This window comes from Hyposmocoma kahamanoa, unplaced genomic scaffold (assembly GCF_003589595.1).
Source record: "Hyposmocoma kahamanoa isolate Upper Pololo Valley unplaced genomic scaffold, ASM358959v1 138, whole genome shotgun sequence".
Lineage (NCBI taxonomy): Eukaryota > Metazoa > Arthropoda > Insecta > Lepidoptera > Cosmopterigidae > Hyposmocoma > Hyposmocoma kahamanoa.
The window spans coordinates 1,204,018-1,223,798 of NW_020653492.1; the positions used below are offsets into that span (position 1 = coordinate 1,204,018).

Here is a 19,781-nt window from a genome sequence, read left to right on the forward strand (position 1 = left end):
CGGTTGACTCCTTCATAGACCATTTGAAATGAGCCTTTATCATCTAAATCTTAAATATCAATGTTTTGTATTGATGATTGCATTCAATGTTTGCAGGTTCGACTTCAAGGGCATAATTGACTACATATTCTACAGTAAGCAGTCGATGACGCCGCTAGGGCTGCTGGGGCCTCTCTCGCAAGACTGGTTCCGGGAGCACAAGGTCGTCGGGTGTCCGCACCCGCATATACCTTCAGGTACTCTTTATGTTTCACCACAATAGTGAGAACGTTAAAATATGCGAAGCGACGCAATCATACTACTATAAGTAACCGTGGATGGGAATGTACCATATTGTGGTATTTATTTATTAATAAGTATAACTAGACGTGTAATTCATAATTGCTAACTTCATCGGGTACAGGTATCCTGTACATACCTATTATACTATGGTATTCCAATTCCTACTTTTCTTTTCTTTATTAAGAGTTTTGGCTTGGATACAAGTCCTTAGAGTCATGTCTTTGTTTCTATTATCGGGATCCTCACTAAATATTTTCCATTGTGATTCTACAACGTTATGTTTTCACTTTCTTTTATATCACATTATTGCCACTTTGAACATAACTTTGAATTCCTAATTATTGGAATTTTCAGAATAAACACTTTTGTAATTTGGTTTAAAACAGAGGAATATAGTTCTAACTCTTCATAACTATTTTTTTCTGCGTATTTTGTTTATAATGTACTTAAGGGCCTATACAACCTCAGCTCAAATTCTAATTTCGCCCCCACTTCACCGCGCCGCCTAACTCTTTATCTCGCTCGCACACTGCTGCTCGCGGTCACGCGGGCACACCACGAGTACGATGCAATTTTGGTAGACTAAACTACCTACTTTATTTATGGGACAAGTATTAAACTTCTAAAGTAATAAAATTATTAATAATAAGTCAATATTATCAAAATAAACTTTTATAATTAGGTATCACTTTCAATGTACTTACCTACTTTTTTATTATGGTAAAATCCTCCCACCCTGAGTGGAGCGGACGGGACTGTCAGACTCTTACTGACTAAAATCCACGGTGTACCCTCAATAGCCCTTTTGGACAGTACCACGACCCCGGCAAGAATTTCAATGTACCTACTAACAGTTGCTTATCAAGCTAAAATTTCCAGTATAAACTGACCCCTCATTGTACTGAAAGCCTATACAATGCGATATCAACTTATACTGGAAATTTGCTACAAAATAATAGACGAGCCAACGTTACGGTGAGGGTTCCGCACATTGCTTTTGTAGTACGTTTGAGTTTTATAATTTTCTCCTTGTATGTATTTTTGACAGCCGTTTTTGTATGTAGTAGGTCTAAATGTATCTATATTATTATTATACCTATAAGATTTTTTTAAACCGATTCTGAGTCACTGCATAAATTCTACTGTTACAAAAAACTAATCAAGTGCGAGTCACCATTGCAGTCAGGGTTCTGTGGGTACATTGGCGTGGTAGTAAAACGCTTTGCCATTATACAAATTTCAAAATAAATCACCGAAATGTATGACTGCACATAACTTCCGAAGGACTGCAACATATTGGATATCGTTTTTTGTTTTATTCGGGATTCTCAAGGCATGGTTTGTATGACTATGAAATTAGATAGGTAAGTAAGTATGTAGATAAGTAGGTTACGTAGCTATACAAATATGTGAAAAATATGATGCGTTTTCTTGTTATCTATTAGTAGGTAGGTACGTAAGTAGTATACTTAGGTAGGTATGTAGTTATATACGTAGGTAGGTAGGCAAGGATGTAGGATAGGTAAGTATATAGGTAGGTAGGTAGGGTAGATATGGTTTTTACCATAAGTTATTACACATTGTCAAAATTACATAATATTTAATTCGCTTAAATCTCTTATTGGCATATTTCGAACATGTCTGGGATCGCATAGCTCAGGCAACATGCATGTCATATAAAACTGTACTAATTTTGGTTCCATTTCTTGCCAATATTGGTCATCTCTCTCTATAATTTCAACTTTAACGTCTTTGTCGTATCCAGACCATACTCCGAAAATACATTTTTGCCTACCAGTTATATGAAGTTGTCCCTGTACTTGTATGTACCAAGGATGTTTTTTATTTATGACAAGTCCGTTTTTTGTTTTTTTCCAAAACTTCACTTTTTTCTTCTCTATAGATTCTTCCAAAGATGTTTTAAATGCTGTTATAGGACACTTGATTTCAATGATTGTGTCTTCTCCCACTATTCCATCTGGAGTTGCACCTAGAAAAGGCAAGTTTTTATCTATGAAGAGACCACAAGGCTCTATTTGAATGTTTAATTGTAATGCTATTTGCTCTGTTGCCATTGCTTCATGTTCTATACCATGTTTCAGAGATGGGACATGACTTAGATTTTTTGGATATATAAGATTTTTTACTAAATTTTTCACACTTGAGTTTTGTCGCTTATTTACAATTTTGGAAAAATTTGATGCCGTTAGAAGTTTTCTTCTGAGCTCTAACCACTCACTTGACTCTCTTTGTAGAATTGTAGACTTTTCTACTTGTCTTCGATCTTCTTCTGAACTGGGCAAACTTTTCAAAAAATCCTCTTTGATGCGATTGTACTCCAGACTTGTCATGTCTGGCTTTTCACAGTTTTCACCATAATCTTTATCTTTTGTTTTTAAAAATAGTTTTCTACATTTTTTTTTACTATATGTCGATGCTCTTTGTCTTTGTTTTGAGCGCTTCTCCTCTAATTTCTTCACTAGCGACCTGGGACTTCTCCCCAAAATCGCTCTGTGTACAGTGGTAAGTGGGCGCTTTGTGTTAAATGATACCACGGCAGCGTTGCATCTTGCATCATAGCCCCGACGTAATGAAAAGTTAATGCGTTTCCCACCAACAAATTTAGCAATTATACTGTTGAAAGACTCTACTCTATTGCTGTCACTGTTGTGCATAAGACTTCGAGCCTTAGCTGCCACAGTGTTAACCACAAATTTAATTCTATGCCATATAGCACACGTCTTCAAAATTAAAGTTAAGTCTTCACTATTGTTTTGGCTAGTACAATAATAGGGTTGGCAGTTTTCGTGATTTCCGAATGCATGGTTGTATGAATTCAAGATGTCTGTAAATAGGTTACTTACTTTTATGTCAAAGGTGGCGTCTTTGGAAATATGTTCAGTTATGGATGAGCAAATGACTTTACGGATAGCTAGGATTCTTTGAGTAGTAATTTTTTTTCTTAAATTTGAAGGATATTTGGTTTCTGTAGTTATGTTCTTTAGCTTTTTACACATGTTTCTGAAAATGTGATTTTTGCATTCTATTTTTTCTACGGTACAATTGGGATATGGACGTCCTTCCAAAATTTTTTTGTATGTGCTCGAGTCGCCGTCTGCCACCATACGTTCGTATATAAGGTTATGCATGGGAATGGACTGTTTAAACCCCTCTAACAATATCTCAGACTCCATACCGGTAGAAGGACCGCTATAATTTTTATAGCATACATGGTCGCCTGAACTGATACCTTTACTTTCAGCTCGGGCACATATGCCGCAGTATTTGTTCTTTACTCCGATGAACAAAACCTCACCGAACCTTTTGCCAATTATAGCGGCAGCTCCAGATAGGGCTGAAAAATTTGTGTTGAAAGAACGTTTACTCCAGACACCATCTGCAATCACATCTATGCAAGCAAGGCCATTTTTTACTCGCCCTTCTGCAATAGCCGCATCTCGTTCCCTTGCTGCAGCTGCCTCCATAGTAATTATAGCAGTTTTTCGCCAGTCATCATATATTTCATTTTGGACTTTAACATAGTGCTTTTGAGAGAAATATGGACAATCCATCGATGCACATAATTCACTAAATTGGGAATAGCCAATTCCAGAAGATATGATACCAGATGTTGCAGATTTGTTTAAATCTAGGTCTGATTTCGGCTCAGAATCAAGATAGAATATTAGATTACACATATTGCAAGCTAATTTATATTTGGAGAGCAGACCTTTTCTTTTTTCTGATATAATGTGAACGTTGCTCAATGTACATCCGAATGCCTGATTATGATTGGATATTTCTTGAAGTCGTCTATAAAAATATTCTACATCAATCATTCTCCGCCCTTCTACACGAAAACAGTTTTTATCTTCCACAGGGTTATTAAAACTCACTTCGCACCTGAAACCACCAGAATATTTTTTTTAGGAATTCTTGGTATACTGAATAACATACATGATACACATAAAAATTCTCATATAAAAAATCTAGCCCTTACCAATTAGTATCATCATCACATTCATCATCTGGTGTACCGTATTGCGGAAGATTATGTGAATATCTGAAAAGAAAAGTTTTTTTTAGTATAAGAATTAAGAAATTATAATCTTCACTTCCTAACTAATAATATAAATGTGCAATGTGAGTTTGTTTGTTTGTCACGTTAAAGTAACTGAACGGATTTGCATAAAATTTAGCACATGAAAAGACCATGGCCTGGAAACGGGTATAGGCTACTTTTTATCCTGGATCACAAAATACGTCACGAGCAAAGTCAAGCTAGTCACTAATAAAATCAAGAGTATTATTATTAAATAGCTTACGGATCCAATATTCTTTCGTCACTATATGTATTCAGTGAACAACTTGTGTCTTCAGGTGGTACTTGTGATCTGCAAGAAAACGCAACATTCATTATAAAAGTACTTACTCCTGAAAGCATAATTATATCAACATGAATAACAATACGGAACCCTAAAAAGTACAACAACATGAAAAGTGTGTGAACTCGCCAATCCGTTACGCGTTAGTACAAAACGGTAATGCCATGTAACAAAGCACAGAAAAAAATATCTTGATGAATACGTATGATACTTACAATTCAATATTTTGTAATGTATGAACATTTGTTTCGTCTGAATGTATTTCTACTTCTATCGGAAGTATTTGGGTCCTGTAACAATCACAAGTGGCTGGTATAATAATACTGGCCGATATACCTTACATTATTTGTTTATCATTTCGCTAAGGAACCCTAAAATTGTGCAATAATAAAAGACGAAATCGTCCATAAAATCATAATTGCATAATCATATAGCTAAATAATTATTATTATTGTGTACGTACGTTTATTATAGAAATACTGGTGCGGGGGTACGCATGGCTACATATATGAAACTGTAATTTCCAGTATAAGCTGACCTCCCATTGTGCGGAATGCCTATACAATGCGAGATCAGCTTATACTGGAAATAATTGCTTTTATTATACCTTATTTTAAAGCTGTGACGTAGTAACTAATTACTAATCTGTGGCTGTGTGTTTCAATAACAGATAAGTTACGTGCATAAATATTTATAGGTAGCAGATACTCACGAATTTTCTGGAATATTCTCTTTATCAACATCATCTTCAGTAGTGTGTAATCGACGTCGTCTGGAAAGATCATCATATTTATTATTTAGCTAATCTACTATAGTACGCCCAGTAAGTTCATATTTTTTATGTATTTTACAACATGCATAGCTACCTAGCGCCGCACGTCCGATTGTGTGTGAAGCAAGCAATAGTTTGGTTTTTGCAGCTAGTGTAGGTACTGACCGTACATGCTGCAATTCGGGGCCGGGTTCGATTACCGCACGGAACATTTATTATTATCTAATGGGCGTTATGGCCTACAAATAGTTGTGAAGACTTGAGTTTGTAATTGCACCGTCTTTTTCAGTAGCAATCGGAGAAATAAGTTTTGGAGTTATAAAAATATAAAAACTATATTTTGTTGCGTCAAAACAAAAACAAACCTATTTAGGTAATTAAATTTTTTTATAAACGTCACTATACATAGTATGTCACTTCACTAATACTGTAAATAGATACGTCGGTAGATACTTACTTCATTTCGATCATATGTTTGCCTGCTTCTTTACGCCAACCCCGTCGCTTCTTATTTTTATTACGGCTATTTCCCATTACGCAAACACTAAAAACTCACGCAATTCAATATTGTTAGTTTACGTCGCGTAATGTGTCCTGAGTGCAAAATGACACAACCCTCCCGTACGAAAGCCGGAGCAGGACTAAGCGCGGGTGGCGCGCGGCAGGGAACCAACTTTAATAAGGCTTATATTATATGTTATTTAATTGGGGAGGAAATTCAAAAAAGTAAATAACATAAGACCTGCTTTATAGTTAATTAAGTAAGTATAAAAAGTTTCATGATCTAATTTGAAGTATTTTATGATTGCCAGCGGTTTATTGTTCAGTTTAGAGGTAACTTGGGGATTTTTTTCTATCGAGAAAATTTTATGCAATCGTGTTTTCGCCAAACATAGGACTTAACATTATTGCTCAACTTTACCATATATTTATTTCAAAATTAATGCTGCAGTATTTTCGGCGTAACAGAGGATTTTCCTAAGCCATTTGAGGTAGTATAGGCTCTTAAGATTAATGTTTGTAAAAACTGCACTTGTAACTTCAAAAACACGCCATTTTTTCCCGTTTTCTTTTAATTTTGTAGTTATATTTAGTGTTATTTCTACTGACAAATTTGGTAACATCTTCTGTTCACAAAAGAACTTGCAAATGTAGCCTAACTGCTTTTAGCAAAGCATAGACGCATTTCCCATCTCTACTGTCTATCTACTGTCTAAATCAAAAGTCAGCTTCACGTTCAGCGAATAATGTCAAATCATACATTTTAGAAAACAAACAAATAGATTTTGAAAATATCTATTTTCTATTTATTTTATTACTTCTTTTTTAACTTTTTTTTTGTATTTTTTTAAAAGTGATGTGTTTCAGACTTGTATTTTAATTATTCTTAAGGCAGTTTGGTGAATTGTCTTTTTTTTAGTTTAGTACAATTTTAAAATGTTAATGGGTAAAAATTGCAGTCACAAAAGTTGTGCTTCGATATAAAAAAATTGTGAAGTTTTTACGTGATCGCTAGCGACATCTGTCATTGTAAACTCATAGTAAAAGTAGTAATACATATTGTAAGACAATGAATACATAAAATAGGATTTGACGTTTCATTCTGAATGTAGAGGCTGATTTTAAAGTTACACGGTTGGTAGTACAAGACCTTTGTTGTTATAATAAGGTTATTTTATTATTATTTTTTAATATATAATAGACACGCTTGGCCACAAACTCTAATTACTTAACAGGTGTTCAATTATTACGTAAAACCACCCATTTTTGATAAAAGATGCATTTAAAACCTTTGAAATCTTGCCTTTTCCCTATAATTGTTTAGTTTAGTTGATTTTTTAAACGTAATTGTATGTAAAATATTTTCTTGTAATAGCTATCTAAATACTACAGCAAGCGCTAAAATGAATTTAAAAAAGAAAACTAAAAATTCGCATCTTTGTATTTGGTTTCCAACGACTTTTTAGCCGTAGCGCCATCTATGAGAAATCTATGGAAGTATTTCGACACCCAGTTGAAAATTCGTAATTTAAAATTCAAACAATGTTTCCATTGTATTGCAGATCACTTCCCGCTGCTGGTAGAGCTGGAGATGTGCCCCACGAGCAGCAACTCGAACGGGCTGATCGGGCGTAGGTAGCAGCCCGCGCCGCGCCCGTCCAAGGCCAAGCGCCCGCCCGCGCCGAAGCACAGCTGAGTCAGCCCGCCACTCCCATCCCCATCCCTCCACTCCGCACATACCTTCCTCGCCATAAGGACATTGTCGAACGTGAACTCGCGTTCGCGAACTCTAATCGAAAGACTTCATTTCCAACAAGTGCGTTTAGCGTGTTAGAAGCTCGGGGTCTCAAATGCAACTGAGTGTCTTAAACACCTATACTTAATTATTTTAATTCTGTGTCAAAGATCAGTGAAGCGTCAGCTTTGTTATTTGTACAAATATCAGTACACGTTGTTTTACTACTTGGCTCTCTTTTGATGGTAGTATGTTTTATTGCAATTTGTTTTGGGTGGACATCGACGGCCGTTTTCTTATTGCTGGATTTTGGCCACACTCGCTGTTAATTTTACAATTCATAACACATATATTTGCTGTTCATTTTTCCACCTAAAGAGATGAGATGAGATAGAATCTTATATATAGTTTACCCACGCCTTAGCTGTCTTTAAGTTATGAAAAGGGTAGAAATAAATAAATAAATATTTTCTTTCTATACAATAATCTAATCATGTATTTGTATTTTTTATAAAACGTCCTAGAATCAGTTTATTTTATTCAATTGTCATTTTATATTATGAAAATAAAATCCAGCGAATAGAAAACAATTAGACAATAGAGTAATATGAAGTGTTAATGTATGTATGCACGTTTAATTGATTTCATACATAATTGTGTATTAGCTTAGATGTGACGTCTTTCCGTGAAATAGGTAATCTGTAGCACAGCTAACTCGAATACTAATGTTAAATTGTTAACTTGTTGCGTTTTAGAAATATTTTGTGCTATATAAGGTCCAACTTTATTTGTGGACAAATATTATTAATTACACGGACCTCTTTAGGCTTTTCAGTGTGTGAATATTTTACACAAATTCCTAGCATATATGGTTGAACATGCAATGTCGTTTTTTTTTTAAATCGGTTGTATTGAAATCTTTCAATAATACATTGTAAATTCTACTTTATCAGCATGCAGTTTGTGATTAATTTTGCTACACGTTGAAATGCTTATAGCGGTTCACCCAGGTTATTTTGTTAAGTAATTCACCTAACGAAAACACCTTGTACAAAGTTTCATTGAAAGCGAACAATTTGTATGATGAAGTCGGTTAGATAAATTCAACCATCGAGTTGAGTGAGTGAGTTTGAGCGATACTTTGGGATCAAATTACAATCATTAGAAAATATTGCACATATTCGTGGAGTACACATTAATCTAAACAAACTTGTAATTTTAAATAGAAAACTGTCATGAAACTCAGACTTATTAACTAAACTAACAGATACCTCACGTATTTAAGTCGAAATTTTGCTCGATATCTTTCGAACCAGTCCGTGGTCCTTATTCATGAGATCCCGCGGCGATGATTTTACAGAAACTGCGCGACAAGGCTCTGACAGCCCGATCACTCGGCACCGTCGTTTGCTTCATTTTTATTATAGTCATACGCAGGATTGCACACTACACTAACAACGTCACTATCTAAAGTCTCGTTCGAAACATGTCAACCAAAAATAAAAACTGACTGAATACGCGAGTTATTCGTTAGTTTAGTTAAGTAATTTTTTTAAACAACATTATTGAGAGCTATGTAAATGAATTAAGGTACGATTTTTTTATGCTGGGTTCCCATGGTCAACGGTCAAGCGAGTTTGCGCTAACATACCGTGGAAAGAGTGCCGCCCGTACACATCGACGCGGTGCGGCCCGTGATACCACAGGCCGTGGGAGACCGGTTTTGAGTCCAGTGGATCTGTCATTATCGGTATAAATAAAAAAGGGCAGACAATTTCGTTTCAGAAAGTCTACCACGAAATACGATACTATGTGACTGCGGCCGCAACGAAGCCAGCATACGTACTACACAAATCGCACCCCTCATGGAAGAATGGCATAAGCGACGTTACGTCAAAAATGTTTAAGTACTCCATTGGATAGAGAAAAATATAATCCACATCCTCTTCTATTCTTGTAACTTTATCAACAATATTAGTCGATAGAGTTACAAAAATTGGAGAGGGTATGGGTATATTTTTGTGGGAGTAATAAACATTTTTGACGTAACTTCACCTATGCCTTTCTTCCATGAAGGGTGCGAAATGTCAGTTTTAGGATGAAAGTAATGTCAAAATTCGATACGATAGTTGTCATTTGACGTTTCGGAGTAACGTATCCACAAATACTTATGTCAAATCACGATCGATGCTTCGTATTTCATGGTAGACCTCCAGTTTAGAGCTGTCGAATTAGTCGATGCCCGTAGAAGTCCTAAACATCAAAATTGGACAGTTCTAAGCTGACATTAAACCTTTGTTTAAATTAACAGTTTTGACAGTCGCTAGCGACCGTGTGATATACTTAACAGTTTTGGTTTGCAAATTGTACAGCGCCCCTAGCGATCACTCGAACAACTAAACATTTATATACAAATAGTTTTTTCGTGTCCAGTAGCGATTATCAACGCATACGTAAACGCAAATGTAATCTCATATTGCCATTATCTTACTGCTAACGAGAAATAGTTACTCTGAAATTAAGTTTAATTTGCGTTAATCCGAATTGACATCAATGCACATTATGAAAATTTAGTTGTCCACCAATTTAGAACCGTCTTTAATGTTCTTTAAATTGGTAATAGAAGCTTATACAATTCAATGCCATAAGTTTAAGAATGATATTAGTACAATAGTATACATTTGAGTACATAAAGAACACATTACCTTATTTTTTGCTTAAGAAAACTCGAATAGACACGTCTTGTCACTAAGTATATAATAAGAGGTGATAAGAATGCTTATATAGCACGAAATAGTTTCTAAAGACGTTGACATAAAGATAAATTCGTATCTACGCTTTTGTCAATGATTGAATTATAATGTTGAGATAAATATTTCAATAGTCTAGTTTTTCGGCGGATGTACGCTTAGACTTTCAATATTTTATATACAGTTGAGGAATGTCGTTCAAAATGAAGGAATGCTAATAATTTCTACGAAAACATTGTACGGCATCTTTCTGTTTTTCTAGTTGACATAAGAGAGATCCTACTTAATGTTTTCCTTGAGATTCTAGTCTTGATTAAAAAATGAAGTTCACTAATAAAATTCTAGTGTCTCTGAAAACAAATGGTGAATTTATAACGTGAAAAAAGATTAAAAATTATTATCATTTGATTCCTATCAGTACTCGCGAAATGAAGTGTATCAAACGTCCATTTACTAATTAGTTTAATTCCTCCACTGTATATTATTTAGATATTTTTATCTGAAGCCTATTGTATGTGTGTTATGTGACCTAGTTAAAAAGGTTTCCCTCGTTGGAACTTTCGTAACTTGGTCGTTTTGTGTAGGGATCAGTGAGACATTATTGTGTATCGGTAACGTTTTTATACTTCGGTGCCAATTTTGTTATGCGATTCGTATTTTTTCTAGTGGAAGAATTAGTAAAATTGATGTATTTAATTTTTCGAAGCGCTTGTTTGTTTTTATAATATGTTTTTCTGTTTGTATAACATCATTTTTAGATTTTAGTTAAAATATAAACCCTTTTCACGTCAATTATAGGAATATTACTGTGACTTGAGGAAAAAAATGTTCTTCCACATGTTATTACGAATTGCATTATTGTAGTAAACTATTATTATTTGGAACTGTAATCGGCCGGGTTTGTAATATATCTTAACAAAATATTGTACCAAAAAAAGACAAAAGTTATTTTTGATACTTAATTATTTAAACACTGCCTCCGATGACGTCACTCAAGTGCAATATGATAAAATAAACGTGATGTAACGATATCATTGACATAGAGGTCGTTGTATTAAAATATGGTTTTTGTAATGCAATATTGATGACTGCTTTAACGAAATCTTTAATTCTAGTTTTAAGATTAATAAGTGAATGGGGGAAGGTCGTAATTTGAGCAAGATCTTTTTAATTATTATTTTGGTGAGATTTTTCTTTTGTATTTTTAAAAATAAAATTTGTAAGTGTAGAATGTGTCACATACATAGAGAATCGGAGTTTAAGGTCGCTCTAGAGAGATTAACAGATTTGTCTCCTCCGCACGTGCCTCGGGGTGATTGAACTCGGCAAGTCTCACTGATCGGTAGGTGTGTATGGTTATAGGTATTAGTCGGCGTCAAATTGGCATAGAATAATCGGCGCGTTGTCGGCGTTGGCGGCGTTCGGGCCACGGCGAACAAACCAGCGGCGGCGGACTTAGGTTAGTGTAGCATCTTGTGTCCCAACAAACTTCTCAGCGAGACAAATCCCTTCCAATAACACTATGAAATGTCTGTCGGTGTACGTAAGAAAGTTGTGTGTAGCCTTAGTTGTAAGTCCTTGAGTTTTGTACGGTCTGTACTGCGCGCATCGCCGCCGGACATCTCCCCTAGATGTAAGTAGATTATTCGTGACGATTGTGACCCTCCCTAAGAAATATATCATTTTGTTGAACTGAAATATGCTTCCAATGAAATAAGTTTTCATAATATTGTTAACAAATTGAGTATTGTGTCTATAATATTTCTGATTTACTCGTAAAACTTTCACAAATTTTATCATTAGTTCTAAGATTCGATTTAATAAAAAGATTCAGTATTCTCGTCGTCTAATTCTAAATTGATGAACGATGTTAGATGCATTTTATTTTTTAGTTGTAGTAAGTTTTGTAATATTTCGGGAGGTGTCTTACGGCGAGCCGCATCTGTTCGTTAGATATAGCGGGTAGCATACTGACTTAGTACAAATGTACGTGTGTTTGTGTGTATGTCATGACTTGGGCGTGGCGCACGTCACTGGACGAGCTCTGATTGGTCGATACATGACAATTGCATGCGACGTTGCCGCTCTTGCATTCAGACAAAATCCCGCAGTTGTGAGACTATTTCATTATTTACACTTCCTATCCTTATTAAGTGTTACTGTTTGTTCTTCAGATATGCCATTCATTACGAAGACTTGTGATTAGTAAATCTACGTTTAAGTTATGTTCAGTATGTTACGTTTTCTTTAATGGAACGTTCTAGAGAACAACTATGTTAACATTTCTTTTGAACCACTTCCCTCGACGCGAGTCTGCAAGAGGTATCAGAGAGCTATGTACACCTAGTCGTAGACTGATGAGGTTGATGCATCGCACATTTCGTCTACCAGTTTTCTCTCTCGTTTACACTTTTCGATGAACTTGTTAAAATAAGTGAGATAGAGACTATTTCGGCTGTAAGAATATTACATTTTTAATAAAATCTTATTTGCTATAAAAATATAGAGGTGTTTCATAGAAAGTCTTATGTAATAGTTCTAAAATGCTATGTTGTACAACGATAAGATTCGAGCGTGAAATGGTTTTTATAGTATTGCAAAATTTAAAGAAAAGTGCAAATACATCGTAGTATTGTAATATTAATGTACTTCATCCATTAATCGTAACGCTCCATTAAATAACATTATGTCTTGTTTTGCTTTTATATAAGTAAAAGACAGTATTATTGCTACTACTTGACCTAGAAACGACATTTCGACGGACGCGTGTGGCTCTGCTATATTACAGCTCTATACTAATTTATGACAATGACTCTACACACTACATAATTCAAATTTAGAATGGTCCGTCGCTCTCAACCTCGACGTGAAAAGATACAAACTGTTTCCCTTACTAATTGTGTTTTTGTGTGGACAAACTCAAGACCGATTAGTTTGTATTGACCACAAAGTGGAAACGACGTAGTGCGATGCATGAATCTTGAACACGGAGTCCTCTTTGTGACGCGTTAGTTCTCTCATCAGTGTAACTAGTGATATTTAACAAATGGTTTATATTATTATTATCACATACATACAAAATTTCGGACCACTGCATAGTTGTATCTAAGCTTATTTTGTCTCCCCATCGGAATTTATTTATATGGAATAATTATTAATTTTGGATATTTTTTATTCAATATAAATATTATGTATATCAAACGATAGGTGCTGTTGTATTTAATTTTTAATATTACTAACGCGATTGTGATAGGAATACGTCTCTCTTGTAATCAATCGGATGAATTGTGAAAAATTTTAAGCCAAATCATGAATAAGGGTATATTTGAATTATTACTTTTAGGATAAATGGGGTTAAATGAAGTTTTATACGAATCAAATTTTACTACTGACGCTGTATAATTTTTCTAAGTACACATAGATTTTAAAATCATATCATAAAGATCTTGTTCTAGTGCTCGTTTAAACTAAAGTAGGGTTATAGGAGAGGAGGGGTGTTTGCGTGAACGGGCGGGAGAAGTATTCGCCTTACAAAGCACAAAGTGTGGTATCGTTAACTAATTGTACTTAGCTGTTATCTTCACCGCATTCTCCCTTCCTCGCTTGTCTACGATCTACATTTTCGATGTGAAATCGAACTTTATTAAAATGCAGATTGGACTTCAAATTGATACATTCAAACTTCGAAATTTCTTAAAAAACTTTAGTGAGTATTTTTGCATTTATAATGTTGTCGTAACTAGTTTCACTCAGTTTTTTAAAGCATAATAATAAATAGATCTACGATCACCAAGCCACGGAACAATAGCTTACCTATAGTTTTAAATTGCCAGTTTTCTTACGAGTATACTGTTAAAGTTTGGCTTTCTCGAATTTAGCTATATATTGAGTTATACTTACGTGCAGGCGTTAAGTTGTTTGAGTTAAATAGCAAGTACATACATAAAAAGCGGAGTAAAAAGACTCGCGTCGCAGTATTCAGGTCAGCCAACAGAACACAATACGATGCGTAAGTATCGCTTACGGATAATGCGAGCTTTATTGTAACAAGTTTATCTTATTTGTGGTAGAACATTATATGATCTCTTTATTTTTAATAGAATTTTGATGGACATTTTTACTTAATAGTTTTAGCAGTGTGTAGTATTGAAATAGTAGTTTTTATTATCGCACATTACGTTTGTTATTCACTGTACATTAATTCATTTTTTACATAACTTACTGATGCCAGCCGAAATTGTGAATTTCATTCAATTCTGCCGTACCGTCACTGCCCGGCCGTCACCTTCAATATCGACGGTTCAAAGGCAAAATGGACACTAGGCTTAAAAATGAATTATACCTATAAACTTCGTAGAAGGTAACGAGTAAATTTTCTGAAAAGTTAAACGGCATGCGATGGGTATGTCGCTTATTTCGTTTTAACTTACAACCGGTGATATTGTTTCAAGCCGGTACACTGTTATTCCTTGTGGAATAAAGATTTTTATTTGTATATTATTGTATTATATTTCCACTTCATTGTATTTGTAAATATTACTGTGATTTTGTCAATCTGGATTTATTTTGCCACGTTTCATCGCGGAGATAGCGTGGGCAGTTGCGGCGCGGCCGATTGTGTTTCTTACCTTTTGGATGTCGAATGACAATTCGAATTAACCATGAGAAGCCTTCGTGTTGTCTGTACATTTAATTTGTAAATATGTAATCTCGATAACGATTGATGCTAAACAACGAGCGAGCCGTCGCATTTGTGAGCCGTTTGGACTTCTGCGCACATTGTCATCAGGATACGTCACCATGAAACCAGGCATGGAACATAGTGTAGCCTCATAAGGTGTATCTCGACAGACATTCCACAGGCCCTATCGAATTAGCTCAATACTGAAGACTGTTTGAGACTTTAAAAAACAAATAATATCATGATAATGAAAAAATATTTTCTTAACCACCTTAACGACTTTACAAAATGTGTATGGTGATTTAATGATAAGCTCGCTATGTTTAACTCACTAGTATATAATGACAAATGCTTTATGTCACTGTGATAGACAATACAAATTTACCTGAGAGAGACACCAAGCATAGGCATGTATAAGAAATTTACGAAATTGTCTTATAAGAATGAAATGTTACATAGTTACTCTCAGTGTAACTGGCGGCGCTCGGTTTTGTGATATAACGGATGACCATATTAATATTGACTTTTCAAACCTCTCAACAAATTCTCTTTTTTCTTGCCAAGCTAACACGGAATACTCATAACTGACGTTGGGTCTTGTTCGTCCAAGTACAAGATCCGTATTTACTAATGCCAAAACTGTGCGCTGTCAGGGAATAAATTGAATGTAAATTAAAGTACAAAAGTATGTGCAGAAGTTGCCGCGGCTCGGTCGGTGCGTGAGCGTGTGAATTGCGTGTGTGAGAGCGGCCGCGTGGCCCGCCTCTCGCTGTTCAGTTTGTTGACACATTATGTATAATTGAATGAATCAAATTATAAGAGAATATGAATTTTACACAAGCCTTTTATTCATCATTGTTTCCTTTCATCCTTTTCCTAGTTAGGTGAAACCAGTGTTGCCAGATGGTTACATTTCTTACATTTTTCGTAACTTTTGACCATCGAGTATATAACCAGAAATAGAGACGAAATAAGCGCCATATATTCCTGGTAACACATTAGCGATACAGCTCTTATAAATATCAACTCTTGTTTGCACTGAAATATAGACAGGCCAACCACTGACCTGTGTGTACGTCTCCGCATATTCCAAAAAATATTCTGTATTTATTGTAATACAGACAATATCTCTAACAATGCCGTGCTGTCCTATTTGGTGGTGTGGGAAAAACAGCAAAACATCTAATTACAAAACAAACGGAATCACATTTCATCGGTAATTTTGCAATTTTCGTCCATTATAGCAAAACTCAAGTTAACTGATCAATTTGAAGTGAAACAGTTGACACCCGTCAATTGTTTCGAACTCGGGCTAACCAATCGGAGCACAGTTGTCACTGTAATGACAGGGCAGAATAGTTTTCAAACAAATTAAATGACATTTCGTCTCTATTTCTGGTTATATACTCGATGCTTTTGACATTCTTGCGTAATTTGTAAGTTTTGTTTATAAGGCAATTTTCGTAACCTTAAGTAAAGAGCAAATTAGGCTATGCAAACGCAGCCAGATTAAACAATAAAGTAACACAGTTGGGGGAAATACAAAATGAAATCTATAAATTACTGGTTAAAGCTCAATTTTTCTTGAGCGTATCAACTATAAGGATTTAGGCGTATTTAGATACATATCGTTAATATTTGGATGTAAGTATGGTTTGCAGCACAAATGTAACTTTTTAAGTGACGAAACGCAACTTTCGACTCTGCAATAACTTAAAAAAAATGCAATGTTTTATATTCTCTTCATCGACGAAAAAGAGCATTTCACATTACAATTAATGTGAAATGAGGATGGCCTCTTTTGTATTCGGCTCTCATGTTTTAGTGCGTTATGACAATCAGCGAAAACAACAGTGCATAAGTTGATAGGTCAATGGTGCATAATAGATAGCATTATCCCGAATATATTCGAGAATAGTAATAACACACACACAACATAGGGTAACCCTGTGTCGCAAGTGCCATGGACACACACGCACGCACACACACACGCACGCACACACACACGCACGTACGCACACACACACGCACGCACACGCACACACACTGAACTGAATCGAACCTGGGACAATTCCTAAATTATTAAACCTACTACATCAAATACTGTTGAAATTTCTTACTCATTGCTTTTTTTTGCACAGCACAACTGCATCAGAACCTTAACAAACAAAAAGAAACACCATTTTATTAATTTAACATTTAATAAAATATCCTATTTACACTACACAATCTATTACAAATCTAGATATACTTGAATACAACGTCTTTGAAGCTGTCAACTGTCTGTAGCTCCAAAGTTACAGGGCATTGGAGCCAGTTGGCTAAAAGTTCTTCCGTATAGCCTAGGAGAAAATACATCTTGCTGGGAGATACTGCTCTTCTAATGATCGCTGCCACTCTTATGTGGTTGAACTGACGTTTAATTATTACCTGTAAAAGATATGGTTTATGTGCAACGCCTTCTGGAAATTCAGTAATAGCTAAAATTCGGGAGTTTTCAATTATGCGTGCCTTACTCCAGCATCGTGTAGTAGAGTCAGCCGCCGTTTTGAAGTGTTAGGGTGTTTTACTAAATTTATGTTTTTGCGACTGAAACCATAGTCACACCATAATACCTTAAAAGTTAATTTTTAATAAGCGAAAGATACACAGTACTAGTATTAACACCACTCAAAAAAATTTATTGCCGTGACGAGAGCGAAGTGCAAGCAAGTCAGAACCCGTTACAAAATATTTCTGAATTAAATTTTTATATTTCGCAGTTTATTTATTTTTAGATATTGTTTTCCTTGTGTGTAGAAATATATAGTATATATCTCTATAGTAAATGTTTGCGTACAGTCAAGAGCATGTGGCTTGACACTTTGTACTTTGGACCATTCTTATCATCAGCGGCATAAAGTTGGGTTTTAAATCTTAAGTATCAAGATTGACGTGCTCTTGACTCTGTACCTTATTCCAGTATGACCATAGTCGAGTTTTAGAAAGACTAGCCAGATAAAAACCAAACAGGAGGGACTAAATCTACAATTTCTGGACTAGAACCGACTAATTCATGGCTTTTTCTGTGTGCAAACAGATCTAAGCTAGGAGCTGTGGTTCTGGAGCTTCCGAAACGGTGCCGCCAGAATAAGCTTGTTCCACAGCAAAGCACCTTAATAACTACAAAACGGCGTAACGACTAACTCTAGTTGTTTACGACAAGAACTGACTATTATAAATCACAACTTTTTTTAGTGTACTCAGATCTACGCCAGGTGTTACAGTTCTCGAGATAGAGAAATGATGCTGTTGGAATAAGATTATTCTAGTGCGGACAGTAAAACGCCCTTATAATTATTGAATGGCAGATTGACTAAATCTAGTTTTATTTCAACTAGAACTGGCTAATCAAATATCAAAAATTCGACCATGGTCATGCTGGAATAAGGCACACAAAATGTTTGATTGTTTAGAAAGCTTAGCATGAAGTTGGGCTTAGGCGTCTATGTAATTGAAAATATAGAATTTGAAAGGAAATTGACAATTTGGTTAATAAATGTCGTAATAGTAGCAAATGTTGTTTGTTTGGAGAGTGGTTACACTATCCTGTCAAAAACAATAGACACAGAAAATTTATACAGTTGTTGGCAAGCAGTAAAAGTGTAGCTGGATTTGCTATATTTCTTGGCACCAAAAGTAATGACTAAATGATGATACTTCCCAAGTTAACTTTCTTATACTACAAAAAACCAATTACTTTACCTCACTGCAAACTAGGCCATGCCAAGTACCACCCATAAATCTTCTAATAAACTCATCCTCAACAGCGGTTTCTGATCTCCGCAGACCACCCTTCAGATTTGCTGCAAAGATAGTCCTTTTAACATTTATGTAACAAACACCACATCAATCAACATTACACTGTCCTCAAAGTAACTTGTCTTGAGGGGATTCACATGATTCTAATGGGTTTTACGGTACGTTAAATTTGTTTTGTGACATAGGTATAAAGTATATTTTAATTTTACATAATAAAATTACATACATGTGTTCCACGAGTTCCAGGACTTGCGATGTGCGATGTAATGTGGTGGATTGGCCATCTCATACGTGAGCGGACGGTCGCGTTTTTTCGTTATCCTGTACTTGCCGGACACCACCCGGCACAATGCTGCTGAAGTGTGCAGGTGTGAGGTCAGTTTTGGCGACAACTGTGGCAGAATTCCAGCACATACCTTAGCCTGTAAAAATAACCAACAGCATATTTCAGAAACCATTGCCTCAAAAAGATATAACTTACAGTTTTTATGTTACCTGTGCTAATTTATTAATTGATGAATACATTTTTCAAATTACTTAGGTTATTTATTAATTTTTTGCGCAAACGGCGATTTCAATTCAATTAAATTTTTGTGCGTTATACTTCATCCATACTATCGATTTATTATTCCGACAATGACAATTTTCTTTTATAATTACGAATTAAATTCCTCATTTCTCGCACTCCAACAACGTTACAAAGAGAAATGTCAAAATGAATGAATTGTCTAGTCAATTGTCAAATTTTGCGTTCGAATACTCAACTGTGTAAAGAGAGTACGAACATGACTAAACTGTCAATTTTCCCGTTTATGTTTCTTCTCAATATTGTATTGCGTAATTTTAAAAAGCAATAAACGCTGTTAAAATAAAT

General features: G+C 35.2%; 2 protein-coding genes across 3 annotated transcripts in view; one reads left to right on the plus strand and one right to left on the minus strand.

Moving 5' to 3' along the window:
* Positions 1 to 8,452, plus strand: part of LOC113240431 (CCR4-NOT transcription complex subunit 6) — a 252,036-nt gene extending 243,584 nt beyond the window's left edge. The window contains exons 11-12 of the mRNA XM_026477729.1: positions 97 to 236; positions 7,503 to 8,452. Of these exons, the coding sequence (XP_026333514.1) occupies positions 97 to 236; positions 7,503 to 7,579 (217 nt within the window). The 3' untranslated portion in view covers positions 7,580 to 8,452. The remainder of the gene's footprint in view (positions 1 to 96; positions 237 to 7,502) is intronic.
* Positions 8,453 to 17,242: 8,790 nt separating this feature from the next.
* On the minus strand, positions 17,243 to 19,595 carry LOC113240448 (28S ribosomal protein S24, mitochondrial). Of its 2 annotated transcripts, XM_026477761.1 has the most exons (5): positions 19,403 to 19,595; positions 19,134 to 19,329; positions 18,851 to 18,951; positions 17,358 to 17,536; positions 17,243 to 17,264 (listed from the first exon to the last, which is right to left on the minus strand). In XM_026477761.1, the coding sequence occupies exons 1-5, from the start codon at positions 19,430 to 19,432 to the stop codon at positions 17,258 to 17,260; spliced, it is 513 nt and encodes a 170-aa protein (XP_026333546.1). In that variant the 5' UTR covers positions 19,433 to 19,595; the 3' UTR covers positions 17,243 to 17,257. The 2 variants fall into 2 exon arrangements, with proteins under 2 accessions (XP_026333546.1, XP_026333545.1); XM_026477760.1 differs by lacking the exon at positions 17,243 to 17,264 and having other exon boundaries at positions 17,322 to 17,536.
* Between the last annotated feature and the right edge of the window lie 186 nt (positions 19,596 to 19,781).

What these genes read in the sequence shown, in the direction of transcription:
- LOC113240448 (XM_026477760.1), bottom strand. Translation starts at nt 19,432, where the DNA reads ATGTATTCATCAATTAATAAATTAGCACAG. An exon ending in CAATTAATAAATTAGCACAG is followed by an intron (nt 19,330 to 19,402) that starts GTAACATAAAAA and finishes TTATTTTTACAG; the next exon opens with GCTAAGGTATGTGCTGGAAT. An exon ending in ATGGCCTAGTTTGCAGTGAG is followed by an intron (nt 17,537 to 18,850) that starts GTAAAGTAATTG and finishes TATCTTTTACAG; the next exon opens with GTAATAATTAAACGTCAGTT.